This window comes from Schistocerca cancellata, chromosome 2 (genome assembly GCF_023864275.1).
Source record: "Schistocerca cancellata isolate TAMUIC-IGC-003103 chromosome 2, iqSchCanc2.1, whole genome shotgun sequence".
Classification (NCBI taxonomy): Eukaryota; Metazoa; Arthropoda; class Insecta; order Orthoptera; family Acrididae; genus Schistocerca; species Schistocerca cancellata.
This window is the reverse complement of record NC_064627.1, coordinates 1,050,662,356-1,050,682,135: the sequence shown is the minus strand read 5'-3', so window position 1 is coordinate 1,050,682,135 and position 19,780 is coordinate 1,050,662,356. Positions and strand designations below refer to the sequence as shown.

General features: G+C 41.4%; 1 protein-coding gene across 2 annotated transcripts in view; it reads left to right on the top strand.

Moving 5' to 3' along the window:
• The window catches only part of LOC126163031 (uncharacterized), a 300,543-nt gene extending 281,994 nt beyond the window's left edge, over positions 1–18,549 (top strand). For both annotated transcript variants that reach the window (XM_049919905.1, XM_049919904.1), the window contains exons 19-21: positions 3,749–4,103; positions 17,881–18,003; positions 18,285–18,549. In XM_049919905.1, coding sequence (XP_049775862.1) covers positions 3,749–4,103; positions 17,881–18,003; positions 18,285–18,409 — 603 coding nt within the window. In that variant the 3' untranslated portion in view covers positions 18,410–18,549. The remainder of the gene's footprint in view (positions 1–3,748; positions 4,104–17,880; positions 18,004–18,284) is intronic.
• The last annotated feature ends 1,231 nt before the right edge of the window (positions 18,550–19,780 follow it).

Sequence of the window (19,780 nt, the reverse complement as noted above, 5' to 3'; positions counted from 1 at the left end):
GATGAGGGCCACATAAATAACACACGCTATTCTTTATTCGAAATGTTCTAGTGGCAGTCGATACATCAGCATATTAATCGTAGCTATGCTTTCGATCCAAATCACGTTTATAGGAATGCAAATAGAATCCATTTGCCTATACACGTGGTAATTCACATCCCAGTATTAATGCCACCGCGTTTTTGAAGTGAGAACATTCCAATTGCTAGCTAGCTTAAGAAACACTTCGGCTAATGAACGTTTTCTGGCTGTGGCGAGTCTAGTGGAGAATTCGAAACAGTCCAGAATATGTTTGGTAGCTATGTAGCCGTTTATTTCCTGGGGTGGTGCAGAATTATCCTACAAAATTTACTCTCTAATAACAGTATTTTGTTATTTCGATAAACATCGCGAATGATTGTCACATAAGCCGTGACATAAAGGAAGAAAATTCATGTTTTTGAGTCCAGAAAGCTCTATGCAACAGAAACTGCAGATTTTCATTGCGAAATTGCCGGCTTGTTCATGTCTGGGGTAATAATAGAGGGCTGTTTGCCTGGGCTGAATTTTAAGAAATTCTCGCGCCCCCAATACGTTTTATCGCTACCTTTATTCTGTACCGGCGCCCTGTGGATGTCAATATGACACTCTTGTAGAATTTCATACATGTTACTGCCTACTTTTTCCGCTTCAGTCAATAATGGAATTGAATTGTGGCACTGAATGATTTTTAAGTGAATTTCGTTATTAATCTGCACGCATTGCTAAATTTGCACACTTTCATGGTAGGTTAGCAACGGTAATCCAGTATGACTGGTCTGAACTTTGACACAGACCATTTTGCTGCCGAATGCGGATAATATTTTGCTAATTCGTAACGATCTGGGGTTCTTTGTCTTACTGTAACAGTTATGTTATCTCGATAAGTTGAAATTCATTTTTATTGGTTCAGTTCATACCAATTAGCGTTTCTTCTTTCAGTTCTGTCTTATATTTATGTGTTGTATTTAACACACTAATCAGCATTAATATAGTCTTACAAATTATTGAAAACAGTCTAAAATAGTTCAGATAGCTTGTCAATTTCACGCCTGTGCGTAGTATGTTGGTAGCACTTCGTCGCCTTGCCTGTTATGCTGTGTAGCAGACTTTAAAGCCGTGTGGATCAGCATAACGAAAAGGTGAGGGGTCTCGCTCGTTTTGTCCACGACTGTACATGTTTGGCATTCGGCCCATTTTCAATTAACAAAAACAGAAACATTATACATCGAGTGCATTAGTACCACTTACGAATATAACATAAGAACAAGCTATATCCAAGGATATACTAGAAGGAATTGTGATTCTTCAACTTACTTTATGGAAAATTCATTAATCGTACATTATGCCATGTACACTATGTGATGGAAAGTATCCGGACACCTAGCTGAAAATGACTTACAAGTCCATGGTGCCCTCCATCTGTAATGCTGGAATTCAGTATGGTTTTGGCCCACCCTTAGCCTTATGACAGCTTCCACTCTTGCAGGCTTACATTCAGTCAGGTTCTGGAAGGTTTCTTGGGAAACGGGAGCCCATTCTTCACAGAGTGTTACACTGAGGAGAGGTATCGATTTCGGTTGGTGAGACCTGGTATGAAGTCGGCATTCCAAAACATCCCAAATGTGTTCTATAGGATTCAGATCAGGACTCTGTGCAGGCCGGTCCATTACAGGGGTGTTATTGTCGTGTAACCACTCTGCCACAGGCCGTGCATTATGAACAGGTGCTCAATCGTGTTGGAAGATGCAATTGCCATCCCCGAATTGCTCTTCAACAGTGGGAAGCAGGAAGGCGCTTAAAACATCAATGTAGGCCTGTGCTGTGACAATGCCCCACAAAACAACAAGGAGTGCAAGCCCCTCCATGAGAAACACGACCACACCGTAACACCACTGCCTCCAAATTTTACTGTTTGCGCAACACATGCTGGCGGATGATGTTCACCGGGCATTTGCCATACGCGCACCCTGCCATCAGATCACCACATTGTGTGCCATGATTTGTCACTCCACAAACCGTTTTCCCACTGTTCAGTCGTCCAGTGTTTAGGATCCTTACACTAAGCGAGGCATTGCTTGGCACTTACTGGCTTGATGTGTGGGGCTTATGAGCAACTGCTCGACCATGAAATCCAAGCTTAATCAACTTCCGCCTAATTGTCATAGTATGCAGTGGATACTAATAGAGTTTGGAATTCCTGTCAGATGGTCTGGATAGATGTCTGCCTATTACTCATTACGACCCTCTTCAACTGTCGGCAGTCTCTGTCAGTCAACAGGCGAGTTCGGCCTGTACGCTTTTGTGCTGTACCTGTCCCTTCACGTTTCCACTTCACTATCACATTGGAAACAGTGGACCTAGGGATGTTTAGGTGTGTGGAAATTGCACCTACAGGAATATGACACAAGTGACACCCAGTTGTCTGACTACATTCGAAGTCCGTGAGTTCTGTGGAGTGCCTCATTCGGCTCTCTCATGATGTCTAATGACTACTGAGGTTGCTGATATGGAGTACCTGGCAGTAGGTGGCAGCACAGTGCACCTAATATGAAAAACGTACATTTTTCGGGATGTCCGGATACTTTTGATCACATAGTGTATTTCTTTGCTCCTATGTTGTAATTATGACTACATGTAATTCTCATAAAATAAATTGGAAAGATTTTTTTCGTTATTATGGAAGCATGTTGCCTCTGAGCTATTGTTGCAATGCTCATGCACACAAAGCTGATACTTTCAACAAACATATACTAGGAAGATTATAACTTACTTCACAGAAAATTCATTAATACTATTACGCCAGGTAGGCCTTTGTTCTTAAGTGTATTTAATTAGTGTTCATTGTTGGTGTAAACAAGATCGCATGTAATTTCTATAAAACAAGTTGGAAATATTCATTCCATTATTATGGGAGAATATCACTTCAGAACTGTTTTTACAAATATCTTATATACAATGTGGCCCAAAACAGTCTGAAAAGCTTGCAAGGGTATTGCAGAGTAGGTTGTGCTGAGAAATAATTGTTATGAAAGAAATTGGATACATTGTGCTGTTTCTCAGTTAATTAGCATTGAAGGCTGTTGCACATGCAGACTCAAGCGACCTGCCAGATACAGATAGTGTCAGTTGTTCTCGTAGCACATATGACAGTGCACAAGACTGCTTAGCCTTTGGCTTTGGTTTGAACCTTACTACCATACCATGTTCAGTTTTTCTAGTGCTCTCTTGTTCAGTTTAAGGAACCCAAGCAAAGAACACGTTTGGCGACACTGTTTCTGGGAAAGGGGGGGGGGGGGCAGAGGCACTTGAATATCCGTGCACAATGACCTGATTGGCTAAGTGCAATGCTGCTTAACTTGGAAACAGCACAACATATCAAACGTTTTTCTTAACAGTTATTTCTGAGCACAGCCTACCTTGCAAAACCATTACTAGCTTTTCAGACTGTTTCTGCCCACATTGTATAAAGCCAATATATTTTATGTATATAGATGGTGGATATCAGTTGTTATTCTTTCATGTGAATATGAAATCTAGAGATATATTCAATTAAAGAAAAGCTGTGGTGTGTAATTAACCATTTGAGAATATGCTTGTTTGTAGCTGTGCTGCCTGCCACTGTTGTGTAATGAAACAGAAATGTAAAACCTGAAAATCAAATAAAACTTTCATGACATACTGCAAAGCTTCATAATCTTTTGTATTATAGTCATATTTTTTATTCCAGGAACATCAACTGCGGAATCACATTAAAAGGTTACATGCAGGTCAGATCCTATCATGTCCCTTCTGCCCATTGACCTTCAGACATCGCAGTTCCCTTAGTCGCCATCTTGAGAGACGTCATGCAGAGCTTCGTGACCAGTGGAACACTCCAAACTTCTTAGAGAGTGTCAGTGCAATAGCACAAGAGTCACTCTCCTGTCCATACTGCTCCCAGACTTTCAAAAACAATAATTCTTTGTACCATCATTTAGAGAAGTCTCATGGTGATAACCGTACTGAGTGGAGTATTCCAAATTTGTTACAAACAGTAACAGTAGCACCACAGGATACAGAAGATATAACAGGTGTTCCACAAGGTAAAGCGTATGCAAAAGCAATGGACTTTTTAGCATACATTTAAATACCCTCAATCTTTTGTTCGTCACCTTGTTATAAATTGCACTATGTATTCTTATATAACAATACTTGCTATTTTTTTGTGATAAACTGAATTTGTGTGCCATACAGGGATTCAAGCCAGAACCTTCTGTCTTTCATCAGAGGTACAGTATGAATCACACTCCATAGACTGGCACAGATTTCAACATACCAAGAAGGCACACATGTAAAAATTTGAAACATTGAATCACTTCACTGCATGTGCACACATCATATCATTGATACTACACTGCTCACAAATGACAAAAGGTTCTGGATACATGGCTTGGTCTGGCACACAATGTTAACTTAGTTTGTAAATATTAATCCTACAGTAATCTCGTACCATCCGTTTCATGTGAATATGGAGTTGTTTCTTTTTTCAGCATGTTGTCTAACTCATCTAGATTTACAAATTAATAATTTTAGTGAACATCAAAGCTGCCCACACTTCTTGCCTGTATAAATATTGGCTGTTAATTCTATGGCGGCTTAAAATTTCACTCTAAATCAGGGACTTTTCATAGCCGTGAGCTTCTTTTTAAATAGTTATTGTGCTTAGAATTGTCACCCTGCTCCTGAGTGCCAGATCGTCATAAATTCCATAAATACTAATTAAGCATTAGCCCCAATTTCTGTCCCAAATTTCTATCCCAAGGAAAAAATGCATAATGTTCTTAACTACTGAACTTCAGATCAACCCATCAGTGTTTACACATTACTGAACATTTCTTAGTATCTTTCTCTTAAGGGGTAGCTGATGCTAGAGATCACAGGAGGAGGAAAGGCATGCTGCTATGCACATTGAATTAATGAATTATAGCTGTATGAAGAACAGTTATTTAACAGATGGAGCATACTCCTGGAATGCCATTTACATGCAACACATAAATGGTCCTAATACTATAATACCATACAAGCAAGTTGTAATAATGTACAATCATTATTATTGATCAAGGGTAAGGTTCACTAAAGAATGCAATGTGCACATGCAATTCCTCATATGCAATCTCAGAGATTCAAAGAATTACCAAAAATAATAGTCACCATTTCCAAATCAAAGTTGAGTGACCAAAACTGGCCTGTGCCTTGTAGCAGAAAGGAAATTCGAACATTATCAGGAACACAATACATGAAGTGAATCACATCTGGGTGAAGAACATGTTCTGACACATCTGATTTTATTGAAATAGTAGTTGAAATTAATACTTGAGAGAAACCTGTAACACTCCTCACAAATGACTTTAAAGTTACAGAAAGTTCCTAACTCGAAAAGCCTGAGCTGGTTCTCATCAAAAACTGTCATTCAAGAGCTCACAGAAGCAGCACATCATACTTTCAGCCAGCACAGTGATTCTGCTGCAGCTTGTCTCATCAGTGCTCTGGTAACTTCTGTCTGAAGTCCAGTCTACCTTGCCTCCAAGCACCAAGAGTGAAAAACTTGGAGGGGGTAAACTGACCAATCCACAACATGAATCCTTCAGTGGCACCAGGCATCTGCTGCAATAAAGTACCAGGAGAGATGTAGCCTGTTCATGCATTCTTAAAATTTTCCGTCTGTTTAATGTCTAAAACTTGAATGAAAGCATCCCTGTTGTGCAGTTCAGGAGAGTCAATTGTAAGAGCTTGCGGTACTGAAATGCACACAAGTATTGCTCTCACACCTGCCAGATTGATGCCTAGAGTCAGTTTTGACATTTCAACTGCCATTTCCAGGCTTCTGTTGCAAAGTTAAACCAAGAACTTCCACCTGAGTTCACTCTGATGTATTTGTAAGTAGAGCCATAGTAATTGAGTCCATGGTGTGCCGGTTATCAACTGTAAAAAAGTTAACATTAAAGACACGTAATTTTGGTTCCAAGGATGGTCTTCCCTACAGGCATGTAAAAATATGCGAAAATGCAGGCAGAGAAAAGATACTCTTCCGACTTGATGACCTGATCAAACTACAAAATTATATGAACTGTGGACTGATAGTTGCTTTTCAGACATGTAAGTGTAATAAACATAATGAAATTATTCAGAAGATCCAATTATTTAAGCACAATGGCAGACATTGAAACTGTACAGACATTGAAACACTTACGCCAAAAATAAAAGGCCATAATGTGAAAGTAAACATTAAAAGTGATTGTCAGCTGTAAACAGTGGAAAACATCTCTATGAAAATGAAAAAATACAACATTTGTTACATGTCAGTGTATAAAATTAGAGAGAACTTTCTCACTGCCATGTGATTGTTTGACAGTTGGGGAAGCTGGCAACGGCTTGCCTAAAATTGAAAAATACTGTATTAGGAGTGGCCTGTACAAAATAGAAGCAGTTACTAAGCACACAGATGTGAATTTGTTGAGGTTCTGAGGTGCCATAATGAGTCCTGGGTTACATTGTCTGTTAAGCGAGTAAACATATAGCCTAGAGGGGGGTCTTGTGTGGATAGCACAAAATTGGCAGGAAGCACCAGTGATTCCTCGTATACTAATTCGATGTGGGATGCTTGTAGATCCTTCTTGAAGGCAGTTCAGACACCAAGTAGTACCCATGACACAGCTTCAGTCCACAATCTAGCTTGTAACATAAGGGTGGCTTTGAGAGTCCTGAGACAGCATTCAACTAATGCGTTACTCTGGGGGTGATAAGCTGTACATCTACATCTACATTTATACTCCGCAAGCCACCCAACGGTGTGTGGCGGAGGGCACTTTACGTGCCACTGTCATTATCTCCCTTTCCTGTTCCAGTCACGTATGGTTCGCGGGAAGAACGACTGTCTGAAAGCCTCTGTGCGCGCTCTAATCTCTCTAATTTTACATTCGTGATCTCCTCGGGAGGTATAAGTAGGGGGAAGCAATATATTCGATACCTCATCCAGAAACGCACCCTCTCGAAACCTGGCGAGCAAGCTACACCGCGATGCAGAGCGCCTCTCTTGCAGAGTCTGCCACTTGAGTTGGTTAAACATCTCCGTAACGCTATCACGGTTACTAAATAACCCTGTGACGAAACGCGCCGCTCTTCTTTGGATCTTCTCTATCTCCTCCGTCAACCCGATCTGGTACGGATCCCACACTGATGAGCAATACTCAAGTATAGGTCGAACGAGTGTTTTGTAAGCCACCTCCTTTGTTGATGGACTACATTTTCTAAGGACTCTCCCAATGAATCTCAACCTGGTACCCGCCTTACCAACAATTAATTTTATATGATCATTCCACTTCAAATCGTTCCGCACGCATACTCCCAGATATTTTACAGAAGTAACTGCTACCAGTGTTTGTTCTGCTATCATATAATCATACAATAAAGGATCCTTCTTTCTATGTATTCGCAATACATTACATTTGTCTATATTAAGGGTCAGTTGCCACTCCCTGCACCAAGTGCCTATCCGCTGCAGATCTTCCTGCATTTCGCTACTATTTTCTAATGCTGCAACTTCTCTGTATACTACAGCATCATCCGCGAAAAGCCGCATGGAACTTCCGACACTATCTACTAGGTCATTTATATATATTGTGAAAAGCAATGGTCCCATAACACTCCCCTGTGGCACACCAGAGGTCACTTTAACGTCTGTAGACGTCTCTCCGTTGATAACAACATGCTGTGTTCTGTTTGCTAAAAACTCTTCAATCCAGCCACACAGCTGGTCTGATATTCCGTAGGCTCTTACTTTGTTTATCAGGCGACAGTGCGGAACTGTATCGAACACCTTCCGGAAGTCAAGAAAAATAGCATCTACCTGGGAGCCCGTATCTAATATTTTCTGGGTCTCATGAACAAATAAAGCGAGTTGGGTTTCACACGATCGCTGTTTCCGGAATCCATGTTGATTCCTACATAGTAGATTCTGAGTTTCCAAAAACGACATGATACTCGAGCAAAAGACATGTTCTAAAATTCTACAACAGATCGACGTCAGAGATATAGGTCTATAGTTTTGCGCATCTGCTCGACGACCCTTCTTGAAGACTGGGACTACCTGTGCTCTTTTCCAATCATTTGGAACCTTCTGTTCCTCTAGAGACTTGCGGTACACGGCTGTTAGAAGGGGGCAAGTTCTTTCGTGTACTCTGTGTAGAATCGAATTGGTATCCCGTCAGGTCCAGTGGACTTTCCTCTGTTGAGTGATTCCAGTTGCTTTTCTATTCCTTGGACACTTATTTCGATGTCAGCCATTTTTTCGTTGGTGCGAGGATTTAGAGAAGGAACTGCAGTGCAGTCTTCCTCTGTGAAACAGCTTTGGAAAAAGGTGTTTAGTATTTCTGCTTTACGCTTGTCATCCTCTGTTTCAATGCCATCATCATCCCGGAGTGTCTGGACATGATGTTTCGAGCCACTTACTGATTTAATGTAAGACCAGAACTTCCTAGGATTTTCTGTCAAGTCGGTACCTAGTATTTTACTTTCGAATTCACTGAACGCTTCACGCATAGCCCTCCTAACGCTAACTTTGACATCGTTTAGCTTCTGTTTGTCTGAGAGGTTTTGGCTGCGTTTAAACTTGGAGTGAAGCTCTCTTTGCTTTCGCAGTAGTTTCCTAACTTTGTTGTTGTACCACGGTGGGTTTTTCCCGTCCCTCACAGTTTTACTCGGCACGTACCTGTCTAAAACGCATTTTACGATTGCCTTGAACTTTTCCCATAAACACTCAACATTGTCAGTGTCGGAACAGAAATTTTCGTTTTGATCTGTTAGGTAGTCTGAAATCTGCCTTCTATTACTCTTGCTAAACAGATAAACCTTCCTCCCTTTTTTTATATTCCTATTAACTTCCATATTCAGGTATGCTGCAACGGCCTTATGATCACTGATTCCCTGTTCTGCACTTACAGAGTCGAAAAGTTCGGGTCTGTTTGTTATGAGTAGGTCCAAGATGTTATCTCCACGAGTCGGTTCTCTGTTTAATTGCTCGAGGTAATTTTCGGATAGTGCACTCAGTATAATGTCACTCGATGCTCTGTCCCTACCACCCGTCCTAAACACCTGAGTGTCCCAGTTTATATCTGGTAAATTGAAATCTCCACCTAAGACCATAACATGCTGAGAAAATTTATGTGAAATGTATTCCAAATTTTCTCTCAGTTGTTCTGCCAATAATGCTGCTGAGTCGGGGGTCGGTAAAAGGAGCCAATTATTAACCTAGCTCGCTTGTTGAGTGTAACCTCCACCCATAATAATTCACAGGAACTATCCACTTCTACTTCACTACAGGATAAACTACTACTAACAGCGACGAACACTCCATCCCCGGTTGCATGCAATCTATCCTTTCTAAACACCGTCTGTGCCTTTGTAAAAATTTCGACAGAATTTATCTCTGGCTTCAGCCAGCTTTCTGTACCTATAACGATTTCAGCTTCGGTGCTTTCTATCAGCGCTTGAAGTTCCGGTACTTTACCAACGCAGCTTCGACAGTTTACAATTACAATAGTGTGGTTATGGTTGATTCCACAGATGTTACACAGTGCACTGAAGAGTGTTGACTTGAACTGATGGCCTTAATCAGTAATTATCATGTTTGGTGTGTCAAAATGAACTATCTTTGACCGAGTGAGGTGGCGCATTGGCTAGACACTGGACTAGCATTCGGGGGGATGACGGTTCAATCCCGCGTCCAGCCATCCTGATTTAGGTTTTCCGTAATTTCCCTAAATCGCTCCAGGCAAATGCCAGGATGGTTCCTTTGAAAGGGCACGGCCGAATTCCTTCCCCATCCTTCCCTAATCTGATGAGACCGACGACCTCGCTGTCTGGTCTCCTTCCCGAAAACAACCCAACCCAACTATCCTTGTTTTTGCGAAAAAGTGGGCAATGGACTCTGCCATGACATCCTTGAAGAGCGCTGCTTCTGCCCACCAGGAAGTTCTGTCTATCAGTGACAGTAAGTACCTGAATCCCTATGACTCTGGTAGAGGGCCAATTAGATTGATGTGTACATGTACATCCCTATCCTAGGGATTGAAATGCCAATTTGTAGGTCATTATTGTGACTGCACATCAATTCCACAATGCTAGTGTTGTTGTACTGGTTGATGGCTAGTTTCTCATTATCAAACTGGAGGGAGAGGACATTGACTCATGATAAGTAGTCGGCAATGAGGTTGTCAGCTCTATGCAGGTGTAGTATATCTGTAGTGTACTGGGCAATAAGGACCAGGTGTTGTTAGCATCAAGGGTTGACATCCTTTGATGAATGCCTTATGGCAGCTACTTGTGGTTTATTGTCTATAAACACAATAACATGATGTCCTTTGATCTCTTCACAGAAGTACCTCACTGCCTCATAAATTGCAGTCAGTTGCCAATCATTTGGCTTGAGTGGATGTAAGTTTCTGTGATCCACTAACTGTTGCAGAACGGTTGGCACACCCTATTCTAGATGCGCAGCTCGCAGTTACCATGGATATGAGGACTCCGCGAATGGTGAAATTCGCAGAGTCCTCACATCCATGGTAACTGCAAGCTGTGCATCTAGAATTACATGTGCAAGGTCATTCTTAGCAAGTTCAAAGCATTCTTCATCTCAACAGTCCACTCAGTCTTCCTTTTTTCTTTGCTTCTTACATCCTGCTAGCATCTCAGAGGCTTGCTGTGGGTACCTCTGTTAAAAATTCAAAATTACTAAGAATTTATGGAGCTCATTATAGTTCTGGGGGAGGGGAAATCATCTGACAATGTCAGCTCAGTCTGGCATTGGTCTGATCATGCAGCACTGTGTGCCCAAGGAAGGTAACTTCTTTTTTCTGTAAATCAGATTTTTCCTCACTGATCACCACCGCTCTGTCATTTAGGGCAGTGAAAATTTGTTTGAGGTGTCGGTTGTTGTCTTTAGGTGTACCCGAAAACATGAGGATGTCATCCAAACAGATGTAGCAGAAATTAAACTGAAAAAAATCTTTCATCACTGAAGCATTGCCATATCTGAGCTAAATTCTTCAACAGATATTCAAAAAGACTGAATGGTGCCATAAGTGCAGTTTTCATGATATCTTGTGCACGACAATTGTTAGGTAAACCTTCATAAAGTCACTCGTACTGAATATGGATGCCCTGACTAGCGCATGTGTGAAGTGCAGTTTTCATGATATCATCTTGTGCACGACAATTGTTAGGTAAACCTTCATAAAGTCACTCGTACTGAATATGGATGCCCTGACTATCGCATGTGTGAAATACTGTACATTGGGTATCGGCTGGCTGTCATGCACCATATGGGAGTTAAAAACTCTGTACTCAGTGCAGAGTCTCAGAGTCTCAACTTCTTTGGTACTAATTTTACCGGTGACACTTTTGGGCTGCTAAATTGACAAACAATGCCTGCCTGCAACAGTTCATCAGTAATCTCCGTAGTGACGCGTAAGTTAGCTGGGGTCAGTTGGCGCGCGCGCATACACACACACACACACACACACACACACACACACACACACAGAGACAGACTTCTGAGACCGTAACATGACAAGAATGTTTCCCTTTGCTGAGGAGGCTTGGAATGTTGTAAAGGTGACAGGTAAGAGGATGGCACAGAATGTGTAGAGATAGAGATGAGAGGGGAAGTAATATATGAGAATAGTAGTTCTGGGAGGGCCCTGAGAATTGAACAAAGGGCAAAGCAAGTTTTCATACATGAGGATACAGCAGACAGCTGCTAAATTAGTGACAAAAGGATGAGGAGGGTGGGGAGGGAGGTGGGAGTGGGGGAAAAGCAGGAGCAGCAAACAGTGGTTCAAATGAAAGACTGTGAAGAAGTAATAAATGGTTATGAAAACATGGGTACAACATTTAAAAGTGGCTATTATTGGTTGACTGAGACCTAAGATAGCATGAAAAAATTGGAAGATAATAGGTACAAAGAAGGAAGAGGGATGGATGAACAGGGGAAGAGTCATGGAAAGTTGTACGGTGAGTAATATAAGATGTGCTGTAAATCAGACACCACCATTTACATTCAGAAATATGATGCAGTAAGGCATGGGTCTCTTATAAGGGAGGTAGTGAGGGGGTGGGGGCAGTGTGCCAGCTAACCTTGTTTAGGTTTACTGCACTCCTCCTAAATTATAGGAGACAGATAAATGGCAGCATGCTTCCCTTGGAAAAGACATAGCTGATTTCCTGCCACATTGTTGTTTGATGCAAGCTTGTGCTCGACATCCAATGATCTTACCATTGATGTGACATTAAACCATAATTTTCTGTTTTTCTTTTCTTTCCAACAATTAAAATTTACAGTAATTGATGCTGGATGTGGGAATTCTGTCATATGAGTTGTGAAGTTCTTTTTAATGTGGTTCCCATAATTCTTATACTACTCTCAATTAAAGCATGACTGAAATAGCTCTTTGTTGCATCTTGTCATAGAGGGGTGACTTGTAGGATCATGTCCACATAAAGTACTGCACAATGACAGCAGCAGAGGTGGCAAATAACATGAGTGTTTTCACAAATGACTGTACCTGTAATGGAGATTAGATGATGGTAGTAAGAGGTAGGTAGCTGGGTAAAACGAGTAGGTCACACAGCTGAAATATTCACAGTGGTGTGATATGGCAGACTTGAGTTTGCAGAAAGTAGTAGTATTGTGATTGATTAGGAAATTACACACTGTGGATGGTGATAGAGATTTAGGAATTTTTTTGTGAATATGATTCTCTTGCCAGAGAGAAGAAATTATTGTTGGAGGATAGTGTACCTCAAAACAAAAGAATGAGATGGCTAGCATTACTAACTGATTATTTGTAGTTATGTATAAGTGTGTGACTGTTTTTCATCCTCAAGCTGTATCTTTATGGGTTGGTGAATGTAATTAAAATTGATCAGTTCAGTGGCAGTGGACGCTTGGCTTAATATAGATGTGTTCTTGCTCTCTGCCACAAAGTAAAAATGAGTCTGTGCAGTGTTATGAAAAGTGCCACGCAGAAGTTTTTTGAGCAGTGGATGGAGTGAATGCATACTTGAGTGGACTCAAATGAGTCATATTTTGGTGGCCACAACTACTGGCTTAAGGTTTCTAGAAAGTATACTAATTTTCAATATCAGTCTCACAAGGGAAACTCCTCATCGCATGCCACTCATATTTAATGGTAAAATGGTCCAGTGGATAGCCCGTCAAAACCTGAACACAGAAGATAGATTGCTACTTACCATAAAGAAGACACGTGATGTTGCAGACAGGCATGATTAAAAGACACTCACATGTAGATACCCTCACATGTAGATTTTGGCCACAGCCTTCACCAGTAAAAAAGACACAAATACAAAACACACACACACACACACACACACACACACACACACACACACACACACACACACACAAAAGCAAGCAAGCACACCTCACACACACACAGGCACCAACTCCAGCATCTCGGGCCGGAATGCAACATCACGTGGGATACAAGCAGAAATCTGGAGGGGGGTGGGGAAGGGGAAGGGATAGTAGTGTATGGGTGGGGAGAGAGATGAATACTTCCTGGTGGAGTGTGCAGGGCCCAGACTCCAACAGGTGCAGTGTCAGAAGATTGTGGAGTAGGGAAGTTGGGAAAAAAGGAATGAAAAATGAGAGTAGTGGGGAAAGAGGGATGGATGCATTGGCAGAGGGCTGCAAATAACATTTTCGTAACGCTGTTGTTAACCTTTCCACCAAAACTCCAGCTCCACAGAAGTTTAAATCCTATCCAAAGGCCTCACCTTTTCCCTACACCCAAATTTAACCATGCCGGACTTGTCAAAGACCTACTTTCCTTCTCCTGAGCCCTGCAATTGAAGCACTTCTTTGTTGCCCATCCCTTCGACCATAACCATCCTAATTCCAACATTGCACCCTGCCTCTTCCAGTTTGTACCACCATCCAACCGTGATCCTCCCTGCCTCCCACTGAGCCACCCACTGATCACCTTCAGGAATACTTTACTTCCAACTTAGCCTTACCATCCTTCCCCATATCTCTTCCAGAACACCAATCTTTCAGTAGAAGAAAGAACAGTTGTACACAACCTCAAAACAAATCCTGACTTAATCATCCTACCTGCAGACAAAAGTATCACCACTGTTGTGATGAATCGCTGTGACTGTCTGGCAGAAGGCCTCCATCAATTGTCTGACTCCTCCACCTATAAACTATGCCAACAAAAACTCCAGTCCCTGCTTAAGGCCTTAGGCCATTCCCAGAACATCTCCCCTGAATCCACTTCCCTCCTCATTCCTATGATATGCTGCACACCTGCCTTCTACCTGCTACCCAGAATCCACAAATCCAACATCCTGGATACCCCATTGCGGCTGGTTATTGTGCCCCCCCCCCCCCCCAAAAAAAAAAGAATAAAGAATTTTGGCACTCATTGACCAACACCTCCAACCAATTGCCCATAATCTAGCCTCTCAAGTCAATGACACCAACCACTTCCTCCACCAGCTCTGCACCATACCCACCCCTTTACCTCCTGGATCCCTACTTGTCATTGTTGATGCCACCTCCCTATAGACCAACATCCCTCATTTGCATGATCTTACTGCTATTGAACACTACCTTTCCCAGCGTCCTTCAGACTCCAAACCCATTACTTCATTCCCCATACACGTTACTAGCTTTATCCTAACCCACAACAAGTTCTCATTTTAAAGGAAGGTATATAAACAAATATGTGGCGCAGCCATGGGCACTTGCATGGTACCCAGCCTTTCTTATGGGCCATCTAGAAGAGACCTTTCTAGCCTCCAAAAACACCAAACCCCTAGTCTGGTTCAGGTTCATTGATGATATCTTCATGATATGGACCCAGGGCCAAGACACCCTATCTTTGTTCCTTCACAACCTCAACACCTTCTCTCTCATCTGCTTCACGTGATCCTTCTCAACCCAGCCTGCCACCTTCCTAGATGTTGACCTTTTCCTCTCTGATGGTTCCATCTGCACCTCTGTCCACATTAAAACAACAAACCACCAACAGTACCTGCATTTTGATAGCTGTCATCCCTTTCACACCAAAAAATCCCTCCCATATAGCCTGAGTACCCACAGACAGTGTATCTGCAGTGACAAAAACTCCCTTGCTCAGTACGCTGAGGGTCTCACCAAGGCCTTCACATTTCCCCTAGACCTAGTCTGCAAACAGATTTCCTGTGCCATTTCCCCTCACAACCATAAGCCTCCCACTTTCCCCAAAAACCAGACACAAAGAAGTGTCTCCGTCTTCACCTAGTACCGTCCTGGACTGTAACAACTGTACCACATCTTTCACCAGGGCTTTGATTACCTGTCATTGTGCCCTGAAATTAGGGACATCCTACTCGTGATACTTCCCAACCCTCCTAAATTGGTGGTCTGTTGCATGCCCAACATCCACAACAGTCTAGTCTGTTCCTATGCCACTCCTAATCCCAAACCCTTGCCACAAGGATCATATCCCTGTCAAAGACCCAGGTGCAAAACCTGCCCAATCCACTCTCCCAGCACTTCCTATTCCAGTCATGTCATAGGTTTATCCGACTCCATCAGAGGCCGGGCCACCTTTGAAGGCAGCCATGTCATTTACCAGCTCTTCTGCAATCATTGCACAGGTTTTTATATTGATATGACTACCAACTGACTGACCACAAGAATGAATGGGCACTATTAGACTGTGGCCAAGAGCATGTTGTGCCCACCCTGTGGCACAACATGCAGCTGAACCGAACACACTTGATTTCAATGGCTGCTTCAATACCCGAGCCATCTGGCTCCTTCCCTCCACCACCAGCTTTTCTGAACTGCGCAGATGGGAGTTATCCTTACAACACATTCTCTGCTCCCGTAATCATCCTATCCTCAACCTACGGTAACAAACTGTCCCCACACCCTCCATCCAACATTTTCCACCCACTATGTCTTTATCATCTCCTCCCCATTCTCATCTCCCACCCTGTTTATTTGCAGCCCTTGTCAACACATCCACCCATATTTACTCATTTTTTGTTCCTTTTTTTCCCACCTCCCTGCCCCACAACCTCCTGACACTGCACCTTTTGGATTCTAGTCCCTGCACACACTATCAGACAGCGTTCATCTGTCTCCCCAACTGTGCACTACTATCTCTTCCCCTTCCCCTTCCCCTAACCCCTTCCCCTTCCCATTCAGATTGCTGCTTGCATCCCATGTGATGTTGCATTCCGGCCTGAGATGCTGGAGTTGGCAGTCGTGTGTGCATGAGGTGTGCTTGCTTGCATGTTCACTGAGTAAGGTTGTGGCCAACAGCTACATTTGAGTGTCTTTTAATTGTGCCTGTCTGCAATTGAACACAGATCAAGCATGTAAACAGGAAGAATGTTACCAAACTGTGAAAAAAGAAGCAAACTAGAAACAGTGAACAGTCCAATCTCAAGATGAAAATGAGTCATATGGTAAGAATATATCACCATCACAAATAAATGTGATGAAGAGTGAGAGCAGGCGAAATGCCGCGCAGACCTCTCACCGAAATGAAAGCAACAGATAAGCAGGTTTCAGCCACATTCCAACAAAGGAATTCAAAGGTCAAAACTTCCAAAATGGAACAAGAGTCATAAGATGTGGTACTTGTGTAGAACAAAAGGGATATACATACACCTAAGGTCCCTTTCTTACACCTTGCTTTTGCAAACAGATGTTACACCACAACACAGATAAAAATTTGAATACAGGAAACATACACATCAGCGACTGGATGGAGAGTTCATAATTCTGTGAAAAGATGAAGAAGAAGAAGAAGAAGAAGAAGGAGAGAAATCATGGGGCATAAGGAAGCTTTGAACATATGTCTCTCCCTTTGCAGTCAAACACCATGGCCAAATAACCATTATGCCATTGCTATTCAAATTAGCTCAATGTTGCACATTTTGAGATTGGACTGTTCACTGTTTCAATTTTGCTTCTTTTTTCAGATTTCAGTACATCTTCTTCCTGTTTTTGTGCTTGATCTGTGTTCAGTTTTTGATGGTCTGTCCACTAGGCCATCTTACCACTAAATCTGAGGGAGAAGCAGTGGGGAGTTTCCCTTGCTAGTTCATTAGTGTCAGTTCTTATATATGACATTTTACAGTAGACTGCAACAACCCTTCTGCAGTAAACCAACCATAGAATGCCACAAACTGATTTATTTTTATGGAACTTGTTGTAGAGGAAGAACACAATTCAGGCTCACAAAACAATCCTGCACTAATATGTCACTGGAAATAGTTTCTTAATAGTGAGAGAGATAATAGTTAAACAGATAGAGTTGCTGGCAATGGTGAATTTTTTCTTTGATTTTTCTTATCTGCTTCCTTCTGTTTGAGGACTTCCTTCTGGTATAAATTAATCTAAGCAGGCCCTCATACTTTAAAGTATCTCTCCTCCTTCCTCCTCCATTTTACTACTTCCCCTCACTCCAAGCAATTTTATGCCATTTTCTCCTTCACAATAATTCTGCCTTTCCCACCACTTTCAACATAAGTCATCACTCATTTCATGTGAACTAAGATAAGTTTATATTCTAATATGTAATAGCATATTTTGAGTTTCATAAATATTGGACATGACTAGAGAGGATAAATGCAGTGACAAAAGTTGCAATTATTACACTTGCTGGTCATTCAATTTATACAATTATTAATGTGTTAATTGGTGAAAATTCACAAAATTCTGGAATGTTTAGATGATTTTTTTTGCTTGCTATCAGTTCACAGAGCACAGCAGTTCAAAACATTTTTTTGCTTCTACAGGTACTGAAATTCTTTTGACTGTATCTGATTTGCCGGTTTCTGTGGAAAATCACCAGCCTGAAACACTGACAAGCCATCATCTTCCTGAATCTGAAAGTCAAAATTCCACTAATATAGCAGTTGGTGAGTTTTCATGTTGTCCAAATTCAGTAAGTGCATATTAAAGGGGCATTATTCCTTCTGTGTGAGACCTATTTGTGAATATGCTGCATTTCTTGTCTATTATAAGAAGGTTCATAATTTTTATTAGCCTGTTTCTTCCAAGCCTCAATATAACATTTTATCTGCATATATTTTATTTAAAACAACTGAAATAATATTTGTGACATGTAACTAAATGTTTTAGTGATGCAAAAAAGATTTACTTGCAATTTACACTGCTGTATGTTTCCCATGTGTTCCAGAAAATGCCTTTATCTTGGAGGATGGAACTATCATTCAGGGCAATGGCCATGATGTTGGTGAATTAGTCCTCTATGTTTTAGACAATGAAGATGTCTGCATTAATCCTGAATTACAATCCATGTAATGCTGCTAGTTAAATGTAGTAATGAGTCAAATCTGTGATATATTAGACAATAAGTTCTCAATGTATTTTGAATTGAGTTTTTATGTTATTGACATGTACAAATTTATACAAAGTACATTAAAATGTTTGGTCAGTTTTAATTGTCTTGCTCATGTGTTTGTCTGTGTTGGAGGGGGCGGGCGGTTGCACGTGTGGCGGGGAAGAGGCACGTGCACACATGCACATGCACATGCACATGTACATGCACATGCACTTGCACATGCATGTATGAAGCAGTAAATATATTCACAAAAGCTTTGCATATGTGAAGTTGTAAATATATTCACAAATGCATTGTTCTGTTGACAGTCTCAAAACACACATTTTTGAACTGCAGGTGCAGTAAGAAAGTATAATAATAATAATAATAATAATAATAATAATAATAATATATTCCTTACTCTCAGGACTGAAGACCACAACAACAACAATATTCCTTACATCACCATAAGTAGATGAAATAATGCAATATTTTTCTGGTGCACATCTGCATTTCATCATCAGCATAATGGCCAAGTCCTCCCTACATTCAAAATCTGCTGTGGTATTACATCACAGCTCAGTGAAGAATGTCAGTGAGTAGTAGTACCATTTATACATTAGGGTAAGAAACATATCCCATGTGGTAAGATAGTGTGCTGGTAACAGTCTGAATCTGTATTTGGGAACAGCTAAGTTCATATTCTGAAACAACCATGGTAATTTATATTTTCTGCAATTTCCACAAATCACCATAGGTGAAACCTGGTATGATGCTTTAAAAAAAAGAACATAAGCTCCCTCTCTTTCAGTCATGCTCCTGTCCTAGTCAGAAGTGAAATAGGGTTCCCTCTCTGCTGCAATTTATAAATTAAATTAAAATGTTGAAGATCATATATGAAATGAGTAACGAGAGATTGTTCAATGTAGACCCTGTGACATTCTGATGCCTGCCTTCCACAAGGCAGCCGACATGCATCAGTGGAAGAAATGTTTGTCCATTGATATCTGCTCAGTCTCACAACTTTCCATAGGAAAGAACAGTTGTGACATCAGCTGCATTCCTCACCCCCAAGAACTGCTTTGTGAGGTGGCAAGAACTAGTTAGTGCACAATTAAAGCTCAACCCACTGTTTCATCTGGTGTGTAAGCCCTGCAATTGTTTGTTGCTCGAATTATTACTCGGCACAGTCCATGTGTCCTATACAAGAAGATATGTGATGGCTAGGGACCAATTCAATCCACCTAGGACATTTTACCCTGCTAATCTGTAACCTATATGCCTCATATTGAGGAGGTATTGAATAGCATTGGGGAGAAGAGGAGCTTGTGGCACAACTTGACTAGAAGAAG